The sequence below is a fragment of the Helicoverpa armigera genome, chromosome 2, assembly GCF_030705265.1.
Source record: "Helicoverpa armigera isolate CAAS_96S chromosome 2, ASM3070526v1, whole genome shotgun sequence".
Classification (NCBI taxonomy): domain Eukaryota; kingdom Metazoa; phylum Arthropoda; class Insecta; order Lepidoptera; family Noctuidae; genus Helicoverpa; species Helicoverpa armigera.
Window position 1 is genome coordinate 6,469,207 of NC_087121.1, and position 23,781 is coordinate 6,492,987.

At 37.0% G+C, this 23,781-nt stretch overlaps 2 protein-coding genes across 2 annotated transcripts; one reads left to right on the forward strand and one right to left on the reverse strand.

Moving 5' to 3' along the window:
* Window positions 1–1,281: 1,281 nt before the first annotated feature.
* On the reverse strand, window positions 1,282–14,790 carry LOC110376036 (piwi-like protein Siwi). The gene is made up of 19 exons (XM_049843771.2): window positions 14,627–14,790; window positions 13,416–13,725; window positions 13,204–13,338; window positions 12,958–13,117; window positions 12,757–12,868; window positions 12,486–12,611; window positions 12,144–12,245; window positions 11,976–12,069; window positions 11,707–11,834; window positions 11,354–11,614; window positions 11,046–11,188; window positions 8,308–8,453; window positions 8,028–8,139; window positions 7,750–7,879; window positions 7,341–7,578; window positions 4,831–4,907; window positions 4,554–4,726; window positions 4,102–4,201; window positions 1,282–3,560 (listed from the first exon to the last, which is right to left on the reverse strand). The coding sequence occupies exons 2-19, from the start codon at window positions 13,720–13,722 to the stop codon at window positions 3,396–3,398; spliced, it is 2,709 nt and encodes a 902-aa protein (XP_049699728.2). The 5' UTR covers window positions 13,723–13,725; window positions 14,627–14,790; the 3' UTR covers window positions 1,282–3,395.
* Window positions 14,791–16,628: 1,838 nt separating this feature from the next.
* On the forward strand, window positions 16,629–22,312 carry Pig-q (Phosphatidylinositol glycan anchor biosynthesis class Q). Its single transcript, XM_049843785.2, has 7 exons — window positions 16,629–17,372; window positions 17,491–17,616; window positions 20,674–20,809; window positions 20,885–21,029; window positions 21,137–21,329; window positions 21,425–21,539; window positions 21,664–22,312. The coding sequence occupies exons 1-7, from the start codon at window positions 16,827–16,829 to the stop codon at window positions 21,843–21,845; spliced, it is 1,443 nt and encodes a 480-aa protein (XP_049699742.2). The 5' UTR covers window positions 16,629–16,826; the 3' UTR covers window positions 21,846–22,312.
* Window positions 22,313–23,781: the final 1,469 nt, after the last annotated feature.

The window sequence follows — 23,781 nt, forward strand, 5'->3', positions numbered from 1 at the left end:
TAAGTCTCCAAGGCCAAAGGTTAGGATCACCACTTAGGCTTCCTAGATTAGGTCTAGCCTAGAAAATGGTGATCCTACTAAGAGACTTAGCATAGAAAACTAGGTAGGTTCTTATGGGAATAATATATAACGTAATGTATACGTATTAGAAACTAATTATAATTAAAATTGGAATTGTAACTAGAATAAATACATTGTAATATAAGAATTTACCTATGTATGACAAATAAAACCGCCCACAACCGAGCGCTAGTGTTGTTTCAACGCGGGCCCACGACCCGCTCAATAAAAGGCGGGCCGCGGCGCCCACACAGTCAGTCATCATCGAGCCTCCGTTGAAGCAACACGACGCGTCCGGACTGTTGGAACCAAGAAATGCTCGTGTTTTATTCCTGAAATCCTGATCCCGAGAAGGCGTATCTGTGTGACTTCGTGTCAAGTTCTTCAGCGCACAGGCAGGGTGCGCGGGGTGCGGCGTAACCGGCGCTTTAACATCTTCTTCACGTCGCATCAACTGGGGAGACTGTCCCCGCCGCCGACTACTATCTTCGGGAGGCGATAACACTATGGATTAAAAAAAGTTCCGCCAGGACAACGTTCGCCAACGTTCGCCCAGCGGAATCTGTTTTTGGTGAATTTCTCCACAATGGCTGCATACACAAATTTTTATTTACCATACACAATTATAGGACGTCTTACACTAATTATCTGCATAATTCAAATCTTTAAATTCAACAACATTCCGCTGCGCGAACGCACACATCAATTGAAACGTTTGTGGAATTCCGCAATTTTTTCTTAAATAAACGTTTTTATCCTCTTCTGTGTTTCAATAATGAATCATATTGTCTGCAAATTATTTACGATTGCAATATGATTGTAGAGCAAACTACCGTATAGACCAAAAATCACCAAAATGACCGTACCGTATAGACCAGTCGCAAACCAATTGAATGTCGCTGGAATACGATTGGTCTTATATTAGTAGCAGAATGCCCGTTATGGTTAAAACCGCTATTCATTCAATTTGTAGTCAATTTTGACATTATTAACTTAGCAGAATCGGGCCCCTGAAGTATAGTGGAAAAAAAAAACTATTATTTCAATAAACAGTGTATTATTGTTAAGTACAAAAAGTAAAAAGGACTTACTATAGGCCTTAAAGCCTATGTCTAATAGAAAGTGTTTACAAAATGCACCAAATTTTCTAGATTGAACTAGATAACAACGTTTACGTGAAAAACACGTTGCTGATGAAACATCGTCAACGTGCTAACTGCGACAAATGAAGAACTTAATATTTACTTTAAATGGCGTAGTTTACAGATAGCCCAAGGGCCAGCGAACGCCAGACCTACGTCTGTATGTTTAAAAGTGAAACCCGCTTTCCGTTGTCACGACATAACATGAAAACGGCTTGACCGATTTGTCTGAAAATTAGAGGGGAGTACAATTATACCCGGGAGAAGGTTTTAGGATAGTTATTGTCACTACGGGACGCGGATGAAACCGCGGGCGAAAGCTAGTTATTTTATAAAGGCTGAAACTTGGTATGTGCATCTACCTTACATTGGGTGTGAACGATAGACTACTTTACTACGGAGCTTGGCTGACGGCGGCTTTGGAAAGTATAAAAATACTTTACCCAACTTCAACCAACCAATTTTTTTTATCCTCCTTTATTAATAAAGAATCTATCAATACGGAGCACTTTTTATATGACAGCAATCGTTGATTTCATGCAGGAGACAAGACATTATGTAGATAGAACATCAGAGTATGTTTAAAGGTTACGTTATATCTTTTCTCCTGTATGAGATGAATAATTGCTGTCATAGAAAAAGTGGTCTGTATTGATGTAATCTTTATTAATAACGAGAATACGACTCTTAAAAAAATCGGTTAGGTGAAGTTCTTTTCTTTTATATTTTCCAAAGCCACCGTGTCGGTCGTCAAACTTAGTCTTTCGTATGAACAAAACACTACACTGTAAGGTAGATGAGCACACAAGTTTCAGCCTTTATAAAATAACGTAGATCTGGCGTTCGCTGGCTCTCGATCTAAGAACAACTTTATAGAACACGGTTGAGTTGACGAATAACCCGAACTATCTACACACAAAGTGGTAACATGTCTTCTCCAGACAATGAAAATTTAAATCGAGTGGTGCTGTTGATAATGAGTCTCCGCCATCATGGTCCAAGACGTATTTACAAGTTAAGTTCTTATCTGCAATAAGTCACTTGTACTTAAAACAAAGGTTGAAATTATTAAAGAGAAACATATGAAAGTAATGAAAGAGGCAATTTAGACAATGCCCATGGTCTACACAATAACCCATCGCTTGGAATGTTTGGAACAACATCAGCATGAAGTGTACTTCTTTGGGGATTGTTCAAAAGTCGAGTAAATCTTATCTATATAATATTAGTTTTAGGTTGTCAGATTTCCTAACAACTGGTAAATTTAGTCGACAGATAAAATTTATTCAACTATTAAAAAATCCTTACATACTAAATCTCACTTATGTACGTACTTATAATCTAAAGAACTTAAAAGTAGCGAAATGCTATCTATGCCTTTGGCATAAGTTTTATGGCAATTTTACAATGACTGATGAAAGCACTTCGTACACACGTCGAAATTTCAACTTTTATACACAGTTAAATTGCAAAAATCAACACAAGATAAAATTTAACAACATTCATCACGTCATAAGCACTTTTTGCTCGGTGGCAGGCGACTAGAGCGTGGTTTAACTAAAATATAATCAACATAACAAGTTTCGTTGCAGGTTACGAGCTGCCTCTGCAACAACTACTCTTAAGATCGTACAAAAATAAGAAATGAGGTAATCAAAATCAGAACGGATTGCGTAAACACAAGTCCCAACTAAACCTAAAATTCGTGTTCTTGTTATTATACTTCTTTTGAGTAATGTCGTTCAAAAACTTACGAGTACTTTTTAAAACCAACTAGGTTTACCCAGTTTGGTAAGAAAATATAATTTTACTGTCCACAGGACCAAAAAACTAACTATATTGTCATAATATTCTAACAGTCAGGTTTTCTTTAATCACAATAGGTGAGGGCATTCCTAGAATTAACACGTACACATAACGGTGGGTTTAGACATGTATCATTTGTCCGAACTGATCATCGTATCCGTATCTTCAACGCGTATCATGATCACATATGTGGACGGATAATGATACGCGATCTCGATACGCCGTTATGATATCCGAGTTATGATATCGTCCCATGTCGTGTCGGTTTTTGTCTATCATACGGAGCAAATCGGAGGCGTCCACAACTTGATACGGTGCTTGATACGATACGGTGGTCGGATCGGGCAAATGTTACATGTCTGGACCCCCGCCTTAATGCCATCGTTTTTACAGGAAATATAACGTGTCACTGAGAGTGTAATGTGGCTGGCTATGAAGGCTGTTTGCAGCCAAGAACGCCAGTTTGTGGGCGTATTGGCACACAGACGGGACACGCACTTGAGAAGAACAGTTGAAATACAAGTGAGTCAGCTTGTAAGTCAACCATTGCATCTAAAAAGAAGAAAACAATTGTTAGTTAATATAGGTTAGCAATAGAACCTTCAGAATTTTATAAGAATTTGAGAAAATGTTTGAAACGTTTAATTCGTTTGTTTGTTACTGTACTGATAACCAGAGAGATAATTTAGTCATGGAACATTAAAACTGTTTCAATTCGATATATTATTATGTAGCAGGTATGGATATGGTTTTTAACTGCTTGTATGCCAGATCAAATTGTGGTTCGCGTATAATATATCAGCGCTTTCGCATTAAAGGGTTAAAATGCAGTGTTTTATGCAATTTATTTTTTATGTATATTAGAGTCAGTGACGCAACGACTGTGAGAGCTTATCGTAGAATTCTTTGTTTCTAGTGTATGTCAAGAGAGTTGCATTATTCCATAGTTTTTCTTCATGTTTAGTGTGGATCAAAAAGTTTAACGATTGTAAACGATTATTTTGGTCAACTATTCCATTAATGCTTTGGTAACTTTGGAAACCCCAAACAAATGATCCTTCCATAAGTAAATAATTTGAAAATATAAACTTACTCTATCAGGGTGCAGTCCAGTCGTATCCTCAATTATGTTGTAGGAGGTAGGAGAGATTGTGCCTTCTCTAACGTTTTGTGACACCAGGTAAAAGTCGTACCTGCAAAGTGAAACCAAGAAGATTAGTGATGAAAACATGTTTTCAGATCCAACAATATTTTATATATTTAACTAGCTTCCACCCGCGGCTTTGCCCGCGTAGAGTTCGGTTATATCGCGTTTCCAAGAGAATTCTTCAAGTCTGGGATAAAAACTATCCTGTTCTTTCTCAAGGTCAACTCTATCTCTATACCAAATTTTATTAAAATCAGTTCAGTGGTTTAGACATGAAAGCGTAACCGACAGACAGACAGTTACTTTCGCATTTATAATATTAGTAGGGATAACATAATAATATTCCACTTACAAAATAGGTTAAGCATATTAAGTACATTGTATTTGATGAAACTTACCTTTCCGGCTGTGTCACAACATCGTCAATTACTGTACCCGGACGCGGGTTCTCACCATTGCGGCCGCGGTCCAAAAATATACGTGTGTTGATACGCTTGGAAACGATTATATAAGCCATCTTGTATTCCATTTCTGCATATATCTCACTTAATTTCTTTTTTATTTCTGCCACCTAGAATAAATATTGTTTATTATCATCTACAATCTACATTTCTATTCATTATTACCGAATTAAGCTTTCATCCTTAGTTGCACATACATGTGGAGTGACCTTACCTCATGACTATGTACATAGGGAATTTGGCCATCGCCAACACCATCCCGATATATAAATATCCGCTGTGGCAGCGCACCTGCAGAATAATATCTTTATGAAAATGTATATTTAAATTTGGTAACATATGCCTAATCCTAAATATGACGTTAACCCAGCGTCGGACTGGCCATACAGTCGAGGTGGCATTTGCCAGCCGGGCCCCAGCCTGCACGGGGCCCCCCACAGGCCTGGGTTGAGAGGCATGCGGCAACCTCAGCACAGGGGCGCAGCGTGCCCCCTGTGCTACGGTTGCCCGCGTGCATGTCTCGCACAAACTATGCGTATTATATTATATATATTTGTCTTACAAAAAATTTGAAAGACAAAACAATTTGCTACAAATTATGACTTGACGAATTTTTTGTAAGATGCATAGTTTACGAGATATCGCGAAAAAAGAGTTTCCACCCCTTTTTTCAAGATGGCGGCCGGGGGACCTGGGTGGCGACCCCACAAACTTGAGATTAAGCTTCTATTGACCCCCCACACATGTCCCAACAATAAAATTGCATCCTGTAATAAATGCAATACTCTGTCCTTAAATTGTAGGTAACATTTCAATGGGCTAAAATTGCCGGAAAATTATGGGAGTTTTATTTCGCTTTCTTTTATGTAAGTATTATACCTCTAGTGGTTATTATTATTATCAATAATAATAGTGTTTATTTACGAAGACATTTAGATACTTTTGATGATGTTTTCAAAGCTGCAAGTTTATTTGCATCCGATGTTCAAGACTTGATGCACGCTGAAAACATTGATCTCGACGTACAAACCACGTTACCGTTACGAAGAATTTCTAAAAAACCGAAGAAACATGAGCAGTTATGTGAAGATGAAGTAGCATTATTGGCTACAGACCCAAAGAGATTTTATTCTATTTCTGTCTACAAAGTCATTATTAATACAGCTTTAGTTAAAATAAACGAAAAATTCATGTGCAACGAAGATTTAATGAGAGATGCCGCTTGTTTGGACCCGAAAAACTTCAATAAAATCAAAGAAAATGGAATTCCTAATGACGCGCTAAAGTCTATCGCATCAATTGCAAATGTCGATCGAGAGTTGCTGTCAAAAGAACTGGAATCTTTTGCAAATAAGTTTAGTGAACCGTCTAAAACTCTTTGGGATGAGCACGTTTCTCCTAGGCAGCATAAAATGTATATTTGGCCCCATTCATGAAAATGTATATTTGGGCGACATTTTACGTAGTTTTTGGGTTTTGATTGAGTCTTAAAAAATAATTAAAATTTCGCGCTCGCTTCGCTCGCGTATTCAGAACCTATATTATGTTTGTATTTGTCAAGAAACAAAAAGTTAAGTACGTTTGGGCTAAATTTTACGTAATATTTGGTTTAAGTCCGAGAAAAATTTCACGCTCGCTTCGCTCGCGTATTCAGAAACTATATGCCCTTATTTTTGCATTTGTCAACAAACAAAAAGTTAGGTACGTTTGGGCTAAATTTTACGTAATATTTGGTTTAAGTCCGATAAAAATTTCGCGCTCGCTTCGCTCGCGTATTCAGAAACTATATGCCCTTATTTTTGCATTTGTCAACAAACAAAAACTTAAGTACGTTTGGGCTAAATACGTTATATTTGCTTTAAGTCCGATAAAAATTTCAAGTTTGAGATTAACGGCTCAAGATACAAAAAATCCTAGGTATAGATAGGTTGGCTGCTGCCCCACCCTGAGCCCAAAGCTGGCTACGCCCATGCTAGCTTTATATAATTTGTTCTAAGTAAATACCTACTTACTATTGTATTGTATTTTAGAAATAAATTTATAGTATAGTAATAAATATATAATATATATATATAGTATAGATATATAATATAATAATACTCAGCAAAGTATTAGGAGACACAGTATTCGTACGAACAGTAGAAGAACAACACTCACACACTGACACACAAACACCAGCCACTCAGAACACGCATCCATCACCAAGCACGCAAACGGAACCAGCCATCCAGGAACAGAACACACAGCAATCATCTAACACTGAACATTCGTCATCATCACAACCTAGAAGAGGGAGAAGAAGGAGAAGAACAACGCAAACAAACACATCAACTACATAATACATATACTTAATAACAGACTAGGAGGGACATAGATATCTTTTTTTCCGCGGGCTGCGGAACGGGATACCTATTAAACCGACATAAAGTCGAGAAGGTCAAACCTAAAACAAATATAATATATATAGTAATAAATTTTTTATGGTTTGTTTATCTCAATTTGTGTATCTCAGTATATTTCGATAGTATCCCATCACCATGGTCTAGTCTCGGGCCCCGGGATTGTGATCAGCCACCCGGGCCCTTCCGGCCCAGTCCGACCCTGCGTTAACCATCGAGCTTGAATTCCGCCGGAGTAATGCAGCATGGTACATTAGCATAAACAACAGTATACACATTAAATTAATTACACGTATTTGAATTGAATGCTTCCAAAAGCTCTCACCGTTTATTTCTCTATATCTGCGTAGAGATGCGGCCACATTAAAGCCCATGTGGGCACTGAGCTCCTCACCCGAGGTGTGCGAGTTCACCGCTGAGAAGTAGCGCGTCAAATGCCGGTCAAGAGTTGCAACAAATCCACCGAAACTCTTTTCTTTAGAGCGAGTGTCATGGCAGACATCGTAGCCGATGACCATAATGCTCTGAAGAGGTATCTCCACCCGCCACGGAGCACCACCCAGCTGAAAATGACATTCTTATTATTGGGAAAATTCAAATTGGATGATGTAGGGACTTCCGTCGCTGGGTAGACACAAGTCAGCTAGAAAATAATAATCGTATCAAAATAACACTTATATTATGAATGAGGGAACATTCATATCAAACACATTTTAACCAAGAATTGATCATACCTTACAATTAATCTGTATCGCAACTTTAGTTGCAATAGACATTGCCGAATTGCTGGTCATATTTCGAGCACAAACTACTTGAGTAGGCACAGCACGATCTACCGTGCATTTTTTTTTTATCGCTTCATACCTGTAAATAATAAACATGGTAAGCATTGTACTTTAGGGAAATACTTCGTTTCCGAGGCATAAAAAATAATTTCTTTACTAATTCTCAATCATTGCGTGTAAAAAAAAACACTACGCCATTCTTACTGCTCTGATATATAGAGCCTCACCTGTCTGCAAACTTGCGTGCCAAAACACACAGGATCATAGCGGGATTCTTGCGGGCAATTGCATTCTCACAAGCATTTGCATATTCCATAGGTCCGTCATTCCTGATGGGTACTAGAAATAAAACAATTTCTGTTAAATACATAATATACACCAATTAAAAGTAATCATTATTATATTGTTATAAGTAATACAAAGGAATCAACAGGACAGGCTTGACAGGAGATAAAAAATTGCCCGATGTAGGGGTAATTAATATGTATTTTAATAATATTTACTCACTTATTTCGGGTCTCGGCATTCGGAAACCTACACCCCCAGCAGTTTTCATAATTAAATCTATGAATCCTTCTGAATCTCGACGTTGTCTTTCTGGGGTTATGACCACCCATGATGGCAATTGTGAGATATCTAATAGAGGTTTCGAGCTGAAAAGGATCATCGATACAAATTATTACATGTATTCAAAAAATAATGATATACATATATATCGGGTGTGTAATAACATTAAATTAAATACGTTAATATATTGATTAACACAAATGAAAAATAAAAATACACAAATAAAATGTTTTTTTTTTTTTAACAAAATCTATACTAAATACTAATATTATAAAGCTGAAGAGTTTGTTTGTTTGAACGCGCTAATCTCAGGAACTACTGGTCCGATTTGAAAATTTCTTCCAGTGTTAGATAGCCCATTTATCGAGGAAGGCTATAGGCTACTTTTTATCCCGGTACGGGAAGTAGTTCCCACGGGATGCTGGTGAAACCGCTGGCAGAAGCTAGTAAATACGATATGTGCGAGCGAATTAAAACACCCTTTCAGAGTCTTGGACTGACTCTTAAAGGGTGTTCTAATTCTCGGAAATTCTCCCTTGAAAACTGACAGCTGTCAACGGGTCAAAACATTTGATACTCCTACACTTTATCTCTGCTGTAAACAAGATGTTGTAAATTTTGAAAATGAAAAATGACTCCTGTGGCTAAACCACTACACCACACACGTACGCCATACAATATCATAAAGTATTATGTTATAGGATTTAATGTGAATAGGTACGGCTTGTGTTTAAACACCACCCAAAAAAGTACCTATTTTACTACCAAAAAAATTCTAAACGGTTACCAAAATGGATAAATGGTCACCAAATAACGTTTCCAAAAATATTATTAGGTGAAACCATTTTTTCGTATTATTGACTACTAAAAAATATATGGACGCCTTTAAAATACACTTTAGACCAAATATTATATATTGTCACTACTTAGATGTTACCAATTATGTAATACCATGACTCCTAATTTGGTCATTTTTGTTAGACTAAAAAAGCTAACGATCGCTAGAATATTTCCCAAATACCAATTAATATACTGGGGTAATGTAAGCACGCAACATGCAGCAAGCATGGCTTCTGTCACGGCTCCGGCACTGCGGGGCTCCGGCGGTCCCATGCGAGCTTATCGTCGCAGATGGTTTTCACGCTCACCACCGCAGCTTCGGCAACTACCTGCGCCTCAGCTCGCAGGCCGCCTCGCCCCTCCGCGCCTACGCGGTTTTGAATTGCACTCTAGGGGTAGGGCAGACCAGCAGTAGCGGCGTAAGGGGGGGGGGCGGAGGGGGCGGTCCGCCCCGGGTGCCACGTCTAAGGGGGTGCCATCTCGGTCGGCACATATCTGCACGACCAGGATGGTGCGGGCAAAATTGACAAGTCACTGAGGGTGCCATTCTAATCTGCAAAGCCTAGGTTCACTAAATGCACGATATTCAAACAAAACCACAACAGTGCATGCGCGAGACGTCGAGGCAACACTGAGAGGGTGACACAGTCCGGCTGTCACCTCTCTTTCTTGTTTATTTTGTTCTGTTTCCTGATTACTTAAATTAATTCCTCAAACTTAGAAAAAAACTTCTTCTGCGTTTACTTCTTGAGTCTTCAATCTAACAAAAAGTTAAAGCACCGAAGTAGCAAAAACAACTGACGATTTCTAAGTTGTTTAGGAAGTGGAGGACTTTTGTGTACCAAAACTCTAAAAATTTCGCGCTCGCTCCGCTCGCGCCTTTCACATTACGGTGGCTTTTCTAATTTCTTTAGGTATTATTGAGTCCCAAAAATCAAATATTTCGCGCTCTCTCCGCTCGCGGCTTTTCCACTTTACGCCTGTTTCTTTTAAACTCTTTAAGGGACTTTACTGTTCTAAAATTCAAAAATTTCGCGCTCGCTACGCTCGCGGCTTTTTCACTGGACACTGGTTTTTTAGAAACATGTTTGAGTTATTTTAAGTCTCAAAACTCAAATGACACGGGATCGCTTCGCTAGGGCTTTATAAGTTTGCAGTGATCTGTCTCCGGTTTCTTTATGTTAAACCTAGCAAAATGCACCATGAATGATTTCTACACGATTTTTAAGTACTTTAATTTACAATTTTAGCCCGTGATTATATTTTGTCGTTTTTTGGGGAGGGACGGGGTGCTCAATAGGTAGTACGCCCCGGGTGCCACCCGATGCTACGCCGCCACTGCAGACCAGACTACGTGGAGTCGGTTTTGCAGCGATTCGTTTTCGTCACTAACTTTGATTTTGGTAGTAATATTAATCTTTTAGTTGGATAGAATTTGGTGACCATTAATCCATTTTGGGAACCAAAAATAATATTTGTGCGAGATTTGCGATTTTTCTGATGTTATTTTATTTTTTTTGGATCATAATATTATATACTTTAGTGCCCTTTTAATAAAGTCAATTTATTTTTTTTGGAGTTGTTTATTTTATTTGGTGCCTCAGCTTAGAGTCTTAAAAATATTTTTGGTGATCGCCTAAATTATACCCAATAGGTACAACATACAACACATCCCATATATGTTACTGTGTAAAATTACGTCATAAGACACCGATGACTAACCAATCACATGGCAACAGAATCATTTGAAACGGAATTCTTATACGAATTCTCAAAAAAACTATACCTTAATGGTTGGGACAGAGTTAAAGTTTTATTTGAAATGTTGTTTATCTTACCGCATATCTCTTGTCCATCCTTCTGTTGTGTCGCCAGCTGGGTACTTGGCATTGTTTCCCTGGACTATATTTTCAGGGGGAAGTTGCCGACCTTTAAAGCTGACAAGTTCATGGGAAAGAGTAAGAGACCAATCACCCATTTCCTAAAAAGAGAGAACATACACAACTTGATCAAAATATATAGATTGACTGAAAGATAACACTACTTATTTAAAGGGGCTGAATATTATTATGATAGCTGAAATACAGGAATGAAACCGGAATCATATTGCGCCGACCCCTTAACATTAACTGGAAGAGGTACATACCTTAACCACTTCACGACAACTGGTCAAACGTTGGTTGAACTTCAATAGTTTCTGAATGCGTACATCAGGTCCGATCTTGGTGTGGTTGTCGAGCGCGCGCATGAGCTTGAAGTTGGCGCGCATGTCGTCCGTCAGCCCCGTCTGCCGGCACAGCTCCGGCACCAGGAACACCAGCTCCGGCATGCCGGCGCGGATGTCGCGCGGCTTCGAGCGCGAGATCAGCAGCGGCTGCCCGCCGTCGTGGATGCGGATGTTGTATTTCTGACAACAGTTATAATATAAACTAAAATGTTTTAAATGGAATGCATATCGATTTGCGTTTGTGAAATGTCAGGTTTTTTCACATAACATACCTTCTGATAATATTCCATGTAGGAAATATTTTCATCACGCATCTTGAAAGTTGATTTTGGCGATGCTTGCCATGATACGTCGTCAACCCTATACGTTTTTTTATTATAGTCAGTCATGACAATTTTACCTGAAATTTGCAAAATAGGCTGTTTAAAGTCTCTGGTGGTTTGGCTAATCTCAATTACAATCTTAGGGAGGACAGGTCTGCAAGATCTAGTGTATACGAAGTTGGTCTTAGTCATAAGTAGTAACGTTACGGTAAACTCACCGACAATATCTTCCAAAAATATTTTTTTATAATTGCTGCCTTTTGTTGCAGCGTATTCACTGAGCATTTGCAACACATTATCAAGACGGAGAACCTGTAAAAGGATTTTTTTCACTCATTTCACTCTGATAGAAACATAATAATACATCTCATAGTGTGTTGATGTACCTTGTGGGTAATCTCCGTTACCATCAGTAATCGATCTTCATACTGATTGATTGTGGTTTTGTATCCTGGCCATATTTGTAATCTGTACTCAGGAACATCAATCTGAAGAGCAATTAAACAATTACCAATATTGCAAAAATTTGCTATTCTTTACGACTTCGTTCGCATGGAATTAGGATGTTGGCTGTTTTACGTCATTGCAATATTCTTTTGACATTTGGGACAGATAGAAATAAAACAAATCAAAAACCATGAAAATTGGTCTAGCTGTTCTCAAGTTATAATAAACATATACAATGAACAAGTGTGACTAAGTATAGTACTTAACGATATAATATTTACCTTAGCGACAGGATCAAAGTAATCTCTGCCCATAAGTTGCAGATTTAACAATTGGAAACATTTCCTTATAATTATATTAAATATTTGAATGTAGTGATAGTCCCCTGGGCTTACATCACATGTCAACTGAAAACAAATATAATATGTACAATATAGATCACTTTATTTGAATCATTTTTCATAGAAGCTATTTGTTATCAGGCTCATCGTTGCAGTGAACAAATAACTTCATAGGCGTTACATCTGTCTCATCATCATCTGTTAATTTTACCTTTATCAAAATTCGCATCCTTTCACCATCAGTTTTCCTATCAGAGTACAACTCTAATGGGTCAGGGTGTAAGCGCTTAACAGTATACAATACTGCTCCATCAAACAGGTACCTAATTGGACAAAAAGCAATTTTTATAATTAATAATCTAATGGTGTGATACAAATTCAGAAAATCCATCATAAAATGTCATGGACTTACCCTCCTAGAGTGTTAGCATGGACACGCAGTAAGCCTTTGCGTACAGCTGTGTTGTCCTCTTCTGGGGAAAAATCGACATGGTATTGGTGTAGGCGCCACTGGGGCGTTGTGTTAACAGTGAAGTAATTTGCCTTCAGATCTATCACGGTTCCCGAGGTTCCTGTATACAGAATTTTAGTTAATCATCAGGTGCATGGTTTATTAATAATGTTTAGAGGCAAGAGTGTAGTTGAGTTATGGACATACCCTTCTTCGTTTGAATTGTTGTTGGGCGAGTGCGCAAAATTGTCATTTGTTCAGGTAAAACCCTGCCCCCGCCACGGCGAGATCCACGGCCAATCACAGAGGAGCTTTCACCAGCACCAACTTGTGAAGCAGCACCTGTTTATGGTAGAAAATGATGCTTAGAATTTTAAGTTATTGTTGAGTTTAAAGTTCAGTAGAAAAATGTGTCTTACTGATTTGCATGCTCCGCATCCTCTCTTGTACGTCAACATCACCAGGGTGTTCCTGATGTGTTGTTGGTGTTAGTCGGAGAGAGGCGCGGCCAGCCGGCGGGGCGGGCGTAGGCACACCAGCCCGCACTGGCGGCCCCAGTGCGGGAGCACCAAAAGCGGATGGTGGCTGTGGCCGGGGGCCTGGTGGCCCCTGTTGCTGTGGGGGCCTCTGTTGCTGTTGTTCGCCGGGTTTACGGGGAGGCGGCCCAGCATTGTCACCACCTCTTCCTGCACGCCCACGGGAACGACCTCTCCCAGGTTCCGACATGGTCTGTTGAAAATGGAAGTTGGATAAGTATTTATTCATTAATATTCACTTGTGTCCTGTTAAAAATATTTCACGCACTCGGATAAAAGGAGGTTAAGATCTATCACCTTACTCAATAAATGGACCATATAACATAGTTTTCAAGATGCATGCTCAAGCTGATAAACGCTTCAGCTTTATAATATTACTAGTGACACGCTCCGGCTTCGCACGGGTGCAATGCCGAAACTAAATACAAAACACATAATAATAAATGGTCAATATTTATTTGAAGGTAAACCCTATCAAGTTGATGGCAGCCATTTGCATAAGGTTTTACAAAATGTAAAATGTAGGTAGGTAAGTATGATAAAATCTACATGTGTGATACGGGGAATTGAAATTGAGCTTTACAAGGAGTTTCACTTAGTAACATATTGTGTATATGTATGCCGGTCACTTTTCTGTTCGCAGAAAGCTTAGCTTGGCATAATATTATTGTTTAGGTATAGGTACATACCGGCTAAAGCCTACCTAAGCAATAATATGAGGTTAGCCTAGAGCAGGCAAATAGGTTTACACAATCGCAGAATCTAGGGTCAGTGGGTCGTCTAGCTCTAATTGCACAAAATTTTGTAGTTTTGGGTAAACAAATTTAAAACAACCACCGAAAAACAACATGGAGAGCATGTTTTAAGAAAAAACTATGTGGACAATATATTCAACGTAGGTATAGCTTAATAATATAAAGTGAAATGGTCTCCTGCTATATCATGTTTTGATGTGAAACATTATACATATAGAAACAATAGGTACTAAACAAAGAATTTTTCATTGAGTTTGAAGATGAAAGATGGCGACATAATGGGCAAGGGCCTATTATTTAAACACAAGACAAGGCTGAAATAAACTTATTGCAACTTACCAGTGGCTGAAACGATGTCTGTTCTGTGTTGTTAAAAACTTTTGATTTTTAATAATACAAAATAAAGTTTTTTGGCAGCTCTCGTCACACCGGACCCCGTTCTCAGAGCGAAGCAGCGAAGAAAGAAAGATGAGCGTTGTCTATTGTATTCTCTTTGGAAAGATAGGATTATGGGAAGAGCGAAGCATAGATAATAATACTCTATATAAAAGGGAAGTAAATCTGTTGTGAACATAGACATTATACATATAGTAAACAGGATTGCGCACTTAAACCCAAAAAACGAGCCGAGTGAAACAGTTAGTACGGAGGCCGTCTGTCCCTTTCTAATAGGGTGTCTATGTGATTAAGCTATGTGAGACAAATCCGAATTTGCTAAGATTATTAGACACAGATTGGTATTGAAGTTTTAACTTACGCAGTTTGTTACCTTAAGATACTAATATAAGCTTTTAATAATTAGCGGGAATTAGCAGTATAAAAGCAGTAAGATTCGAAGCGAAGACTGATTTTTTTGTATTTTTGCTTCACATATAGACTGCTGAGCCATTTATTAGCCTTTCTTCATTTTTTGGTAAGCTATAATAATAGTACAACAGTTTTAGAATCCATCACACATATTGTGTCTCATTACAAGAATTCATGGGCACCCTTGTTGTTTGATTTACGAAAATGTTGTTACATATTAGCTAACCTGTGGAACGATGTATTGCAATCGCCATAGAATTCACTTTTACAAGTATAAACGCAACACTTTTTCACCATTTTAATAGTTTAAATTGATTTAATAAAAAATATATAAACAAAATTTTATAGGCTGATTACGCACCAAGAATGTTCAGGGTTACCGCTAGAAAATAAAAAAAGCAAAATAGAAATTGATGTTGTTTATGTTTTATGAATAAATAAAAATAAATTAATGCGATTGTTATTAATTTGTTGACTTATAATTGTTAAAATAAGATAAAAATATAAATGATTCAATTGTTTTTTGGGAAGACAAAACTGTTGATCAAAACATTTTATTATGCTGGCAAGGTGTTAGAACGAGACACACGGCCTCCGTTCTAACTATCCCTCTCAGCTCGGATTTGCTTCTGTGTATTATGCAACCAATTTAGTACCTTATTGCGTCGGAATAGAGTTCATTTTCGTAAATATATATTTTGAGAGTGCGCAATCTTGTTTAGTAACAAAAATAGTATAGCAGTAATAGTAGTGTTTAGTAAAATCACCAAAATAGCAGAGCCATCGCAAACCAACCGAAACTCATTGGAATACGATTGGTCTGCTATCTTGGTGATTTTGGTCTATTCGGTAGTTTGCTCTACAATCATATTCCAATCATAAATCATTTGCAGACAAAATGATTTATTATTGAATGACAGAAAAGGATAAAAACGTTTATTTCAAAGAAAAAAATGCGGAATGCCACATACGCTTCAATCGTAATCGAGTCGGGATTGGATCTCAGTCGAATCGAGTCGAACGTGAATCGTATGTTGCTTAAGTAAAATTAGGAGAATCGGGCTCCTGTTATTGCGATCATATTGCGATTCGATTTCTATTCAATTTTGACATTATTAACTTAAGAGAATCGAGCCCCTGATCCGCCGTTACCTTGACCGCTACCCGCGCCAGGGATAGCGGAGCTGCTGGAGACTGGGGGCCTGGTTTCTGTGCTCTTCACTGGGGGTAATTGCCTTTAATCGCCACGCTTGGCAGGCGGGTTGGCGATCGCAGTGAGGATGTGCAGTACACGGAGGACGCTGCAGCCCGACCTCCGGTTTGATTAACGAAATGATGGTGTACAATTTTAGCAAAAAAAAAAAAACAATACTTCTTCAGATACTTTCATAGAACTAATCTTAATCCTAAGCAAGACTAAGCAGTACACAAGACTCCAATAATTATAATCAACCCTAAAATATTAATTGGCTTTGAAACAGAGATTTGACAAGTCTTTGACTTTACGACATTGACAGTTGGATCTTGTAATGTACTCTGTGGTTAGATCATGGTTAGATCACTGCCAAAAGTCTGAATTCTGTTTATTGTTTTTCTTATTTTCTTGTAGACAGAATTTTCCTGTTTTTCATGCATGTTTCGTAGCAGTCAGAAACTATAATTGATCGTTTACCATTAGATACAAGATTGTTATTCTAACGAATTATTATAAAAATTCTTAAGAGATGTGAAAATGCGTAAGAACATAAAAATATTACTGCCCTTATTATCACCGAATTCCAAAGAAGTATTTTTTAAGGGTTTTATTACATTCTCAGAAGATACTGTAACCATTTACATAATAAAATATGCAGATTCTAATGACTTTTGGTCTGAGAAACAAGAGGAGAATGAAATTTACGGTTACTGTGGGAATTACTTTCCAAAGAAGTTGTCAAATAGATTTTTGAACTTCCTAGACATTGAACAAAACTTTACGTTTAAAATTAACAAGTTGATTTTAAATGGAATACAAATTGTTATAACTAGTAATTGTACTCTTATGCTTTACGATTATAATAGTATTAAAGATTCCCAAGCAATTGACGACACAAAAAACAACTATTTTACAAATCTGGTCAGTTTGATTAAAAAGGAGCATGGACAAACAGTTGAAGATGATGAGAAACACAGCAGTAAATATTCATACTGGCTGGCAAATTCGATGTTCCTTCAGCATATATATAATTATTGGATACTTATCAAATGGTTGATATCAACTATTGGAAGGGATAAAAAAGTAAGTTTAATACATCTGCCTGTCTCTTATTAAGAGAAACAAGGTTGGACTGTAATATGCCATAAATCCTGAAGAGTTTGAGTATTGTAAAAACATTATATTTCTTTTTATTTTACAGGTAGCAGTGCGGCAGGGTAACTTGATATTAGCAATTTTGATGGACATTATATTAGGATACATTGCTCTTCAACTGTTATCACAAGATAAAAAAGATATTAGCATAGCACTGATGGGAGTTCTAGAGGTATTTATTGCTGCTTAGAAGATACTGGAAGTATATTCCTACAAACTTCATTAAAAAACATTCTGTACAAATGATTCAACACAAAGGTTTTTATTATATGACTAGCTTTTGCCCGCGGCTTCGCTCCCGTCAACTGACTTCTCTACTTTATCCTATTTTTTTTTCATAAGAACCTTCTTCTGACAATAACAAACACAACAAAAAAAGAATTAGCCAAATTGGTCCAGGCGTTGTTGAGTTATGCGCTTACCAACACATTTTGCGATTCATTTTTATATTACAGACTAGCTGTTGCCCGCAACTTCGTCTGCGTGGGCAATATAGAATAGTCAAAATACTACTTATCCCGTAGGTGCATTCTTTCACGTGACAGTATAATTAGGATTAGCACTTAGCAGTCGCATAGATTCATTGATCAAGGTTGTGTTGTGGATGTGACCATTTATCTAAACAAAAGAAGTAAAGTTTGTGACGTTGTGAATATCTCTGGATCCAGTCAGCCAATTTGGAAAATTATAACGTATGGTGCGTAAATAATTTTCACAGGAAACAGTTATAATCTATGTCTATATGCTTTGAGTCTGACAAAGCTGTCATTTGTACATTTTCTGCAGCTGCTGCGACTAATCAGAAGCCAGAAAGTCTGTCAGTCTTACCATGGATATCGTCTTGTGTAGTTGACTGGATTGAAGGTAGCTAGATAGGTAGTCGCTCCAAGCAAAATATTGGTACTCAAACAGATTCGGTGACTGGAAGCCAACACCAACATAGTTGGGGAATAGCTGGATGGATGATAAAATGAGTCATCATCATCAGCAGGCGCATAGGGTAGGATAGTTTCACTACTGGGGAGAAACACTTGTATGACGGGGATTTTCTGTGCACTTATTCACTATGGTAAGGCTGACCCCACATTAGGCGTGCGCGATCCTCGGGCGTGTGAGTAGCGCGGGCGTCGCGAGCGCGCTGCGTGAACGTCGCGTTTTGCTGTCCTGCGGCATGTGTGAAGAGTGCAATCGACGCGCTCGTGGCGAGCACGCGGCGCTCGAGTTGCGTTCTTACCCCTTCGCCCGCTATCCCCGCCGCCCGCTAAACGCCTTAGCAGTTAAACGTCAAGGAGAGCGGCACGTGCGCGCCGCGAGCGCGCTGTAGGTAAATACCGCAGGGCAGCAAAACGCGACGCACGCGCGGCGCCCGCGCTACTCACACGCCCGAGTTCGTACTTGAAACCTGCAGTTTTGCCAAGATTTTCAAAATGTACGCTTGCAATTTGTCATTTCTTGGTGGAGCCAGCAAATCGAAAGAAACATAAGTGTTGTATACTGTGCGTCACTACCGCACACACCGGGAAAATTTCGCTCTTGCGGAAGACGTTTATATACCATATTTTGTGTCACACAGGACGACAGTATCCACCGAAACACTTTCAAAGATCTGATGAACGAACAAATCAGACCTGACTTGGTCACCTGGGGCCAATCAGAGCTCTATGAAGCGATCATATGGCTCCTACTACTATTGCGGTTTCTGAAAATTTATTCACCTCATTCAACGATGAATGTAATTCTGATGGTACTATTAAGAACACTTGCTTAGCGCAGAAGCTGACGTTGGCAGGTCGACTCTTTTGACTTCTCGAATAGGATACCATTGGTTTTTGTGCAATGCATGCTGGATTAGGATAGGATACAGGTGGATAGGATTTTCAACAGAAAACAATTCTGTCTTTGTGATTGAATGACATCAAACGTAGTTTTATATAAAAGGTGTTTTTTTAGACTTGGCTCGGGTCCTACTGAGACTGTTCGTAATCGTGACCAGTGTATTTGCGATCAGAAGTTGAAAGTAAGCATGTCTCTGGTATGCGACGCGCAATGTGTTGGTTTTCAGACGCATAAAGCATTTTACGTGTGTATGGTATTAAATCGAGAAAGCTCCCATTTCTTATCTGCACTTTGTATCTGGGCTTGTTCTTAAAGCTACAGAATCCTACATTACCTACCTACCTCACGCTTAGCAGCGCTTGCGAGACAGATCCTCATTTCTTCTAGGATTAAGTTTACATATTTTGCATCAGAAAAAATAATTAAGGTCTACTTAATACTACTCACTCAAAGTAATTTGTTTTAAGGCCACCACATTAGTGGAAGATAAGCTAAACTATGTTTATGAAAAAATCCTGATATGAACTCCATCTGTAACTTTTAATGATAATTAATTGTTATACTAAAGTCATCATTTTTGACATAATGTTCAAAAATTTATTTAGATGGCACCGTTTTAAATTTGGCTGAGAACTATTAATTTTCCTTTCATCAAGGTAATAATTATAATTGGATTTTGATGTGGCACGGCAAACTGACAAACACTATTGAAATGTCTATCGAAAAATTACACTACGTGTTAAAATATGGTGAATTACGGAAAATACACAACTCCATCTGTTGAAATAATAATCCTCTATAAAGAATGTATGGTAATTAGTTGTCATTTACCACCTCGCTCCTTTGTCAAATTTTATATAATTTATTTGACACAGATTACCACAGATGGAGCTACTTTAACCTTGGCTAAACAAAATTTTCATTTTTTTTTTCTTCCGAAGTTACTTATGAAGGTGTGATTTTCTGTGTAAAGATTAATAGGCCGATCAACTAATATAAGTACAACATTCAAATGTGTAGTTTTGACAAACAGATTGCGTGTCGTAATATTTTACATCTTGAATTCACAAAATTAATCATATCTTTTGATAGAGTGAATCGATTTCGATGAAACAAAAACTAAGTAATACCCCAAGTTACGTAGAATTTTTGTATATAAGCATTGTCTGCGTTGAATTGGTAGATTTTACGTGAATCCCGAACGAACAAACAGATAAACAGATAAACAGACAAACAGACAAACAGACAAACAGACAAAAATGACAAAAATGAAGGAAATGGGTTCTGTTAGTTATCCTTTAACATGCTGGCTATTTTTTTTGTCAATTTCTTCAATGTACAAAAATTACTTTTCTACAGATTTATTATATGTATAGATAAAATTATTTTCCAGAGGCTTATTAATTCATTATATTCACTACTAAAATGGCTGATGGGTGCTCCAGTAGGTTTAAAACTGAATAATGCATTCAATAAAATGCTTGGAAAATATTTCTCCTACCATGTGCAACTTTGGTGGCTGTTTCTAGGTAATAAATCAGTAATCCATGAAATATTGCAAGATAAGCTAGTTTAAGTATTCACTTGAAAAACTTTGGTTTCAGATGTATCAGGAGAGAAATTGGATGTTATACTTCACATATATCATTACATAGGATTTTTGGGATTTACATTCCAATCAGCCATTATATCTGATCTTATAGTCATTGCAACATTCCATTCATATTGTATCTATGTGTATGCTGCCAGGTAGTTTATTTTACTAGATTTGGCTATGCAAGTATCTGAAGAAGTATTGAATTTGTTTTTAGCTCAAATTGTACACCATCATTTCATTATTTTGAAATTCCTTTCAGGCTTTTCAATATCCAAATATCTGGACTGATAGCATTATTACGGTTGTTTGTTGGACGAAAGTACAACCCTCTGAGAGGTGGCATTGACTCCTGTGAATATACTAACCAAGAGCTATTTGTAGGCACTGTAGCTTTTACAATATTACTGTTACTATTGCCCACAACAACTCTTTACTATATTGTATTTACAATGGTAAGAAAATCTGGACATAAAATTAATAAATATTTTATGCACCATGGAGTTTTGTTTATGTGTTATGGAATAATAATAATCACTCTATGTTTCAGTTCAGAGTGTTATCACTGGTGGTCCAGTATTTGATAGCCAAAATGATCTACATGGTACAAACACTGCCTATGTATGTTATAAGTTTGTGGCTGGCTCATTCACCTAAAGTAACAGGTATTAATAGCAATTATTATCTTTGAATGATTTAGATAACTTTTATTTTATAGTTATCATAAATTGGCTTTTGCTGTGGAATATAATATTTATTACTACATTATTATCAAAAAATATTTTGCAGGTAAAATATTAATGGAAGTGGTAAATCAAGATGAGAATGCACCATTGATACTCAGGATAAAATTATTAAATAAGAGTATCCCTGAGTTAGTTGAGTTATTCAAGCCTCCTGTTGAAGTGCCTAATAAAGTGGAATGGACCAACCTTTTGTCAAACGTTCTTGTTGGGAAGCAAATAGTTTAAGAATAATATTAGGTATACTGAGAATAACTAGTAGTATGCAATACTAGTCTATCTACATATGGAAAACTGAAAAGAAACAACTGAACTGTTTTGACTTACTTTATTATCGTTCGATATTTCATATTGCATAAAAAATAAAAAGTTGTTTGGTCACCACACACGTGAACATATAAATGCTAGATACTTAAAACTATTTGCAGCAAACTGGGCAAATATATTTGAGTAAGGTTACGTAAATAACAAACCATTGTTTTGCCAACTAAATGTGTAGACATATTACTAGAACAATTTTCAATACAATTATTATTTATTACAGACATCACACAAATTGTTTAGAGGTATGTTACATTGTGATACTAAAGTACTATTTTGTTTGGGGCTATTTAAATAAGTGTGTTATGTTATATTTTCGTATAAAACGCAGTGTTTAGATAGCATAAATATTTGAATTACAAATTCTACCTACAGTCAATTGTTTTCATTTCAAATTCTCTCATTATATTATTTTTAGTAATGATAGACTGTAACTTAATTACACACACATTTCGAAAATTTACTGCCACTCACTAATAACTGTTAGGCGCTTTGCCCACGGAGCAACTTAAGTTGAGGAAACTATCAACATTTTAAAAGTTTCTTGTAAAAAGTTGATAGTTGCTATAACGTTTACGATTGCCGCAATTTTATGGCAATCTGTGAGCAACTTTCATAGCCGAGTTGCTAAATCTACGCAGCGATCAGCGTTCAGTGTTACAGTGGATATCGAAGAAGCAGCATTTGCTCTCATTTTATTACGTCGTCGCCGTCGACGGCGCCAACAAAGACGGAATAATATTTAACAGTTGCTAGTTGCGGCAATTAGGAACTATCTTAGTCATCGATTACAGCAACTGAAAACTGTTGACGATTACCGGAACTCGAAACTCGAGTTGCTATGTGTGCGCGGTTCAATTGAAATATATGTAAACAGCTAGTTGCCAGTTGCCAGTTGCTCCAATTGTTGCTCCGTGGGCAAAGCGCCTTAAGGCAAGACACGACTTAATAATTGTCATAATTTTAAATTATAAAATTATTTTGTACCAAGCTTTTAATCCTAAGAAAATGTCAGGGACATTAGAACTACTTTCTCTATCAACTTGGTGAGTGAAACAGGTTATGACGAAAGCTACAAAATAGAATACATAGTATTATGGGAATGGCGAATGAATAACACAAAATATTAGTGCATGCCAAGAACAATGTACCTAATGATACACTCATGCAATTATTGCCCAATAGTAGATAACTAAAGGCTCATTTACACATTTATTTATTTGCTGCAAAAAGCAATAAAATGTAAACGGACAATTCATTTTCAATATCAGTTACATTTATTACCTCAACAGTCAAATAAAATTCTTTGCATAAATGGGCCTTGTATGTTAGTCACGAAGTTATAAATGTAACACCTAGAATGTTTCAATATCTATTTGACATCATACTAATTCTTAAAACACTATTCAATCTGTTTGAGTTCTATTTTAACTAATTGTGTATTGAGCACCTGATTATAATTAGTGGTGTTATTAAATTATTCTTGTCGAAAATTGTAAAAAAACCTTCAATATAAACATATAATTCACAATGATACCTAAAGCACATTAACAGAGAAATTTAACTTAAATGTTATTGCTATAACTATTATTATCCTCATCTCAATGTATTTTTGAATACATGGATCTGATTGTATCTACATATACATGTTATTATTATTATGCAAGTACAAAATACAATACATACATAAATTTATACATGTCATTGCTAAATTATTATGTTGATAAATTTTTATATTTAATTTTAACAATTTCATACATACCTCTTTACCTACTATTTACATAAATATCATTCGAAAATATTTTTGTCCACCAATAGACTAAAGTATCTTATTTTTATTATA

Bases quoted from the DNA above. Each gene is read 5' to 3' on its own strand.
- Pig-q (XM_049843785.2), top strand. From the start codon at position 16,827: ATGCGTAAGAACATAAAAATATTACTGCCCTTATTATCACCGAATTCC. The intron at 17,617-20,673 runs GTATTTATTGCT...ATTATTTTCCAG, and splicing joins CACTGATGGGAGTTCTAGAG to AGGCTTATTAATTCATTATA. The intron at 21,330-21,424 runs GTAAGAAAATCT...TCTATGTTTCAG, and splicing joins ACTATATTGTATTTACAATG to TTCAGAGTGTTATCACTGGT.
- LOC110376036 (XM_049843771.2), bottom strand. From the start codon at position 13,722: ATGTCGGAACCTGGGAGAGGTCGTTCCCGTGGGCGTGCAGGAAGAGGT. The intron at 12,246-12,485 runs GTAAATATTATA...ATTGCTCTTCAG, and splicing joins ACTTTGATCCTGTCGCTAAG to ATTGATGTTCCTGAGTACAG. The intron at 4,908-7,340 runs GTGAGAGCTTTT...ATTATTCTGCAG, and splicing joins CAGATATAGAGAAATAAACG to GTGCGCTGCCACAGCGGATA.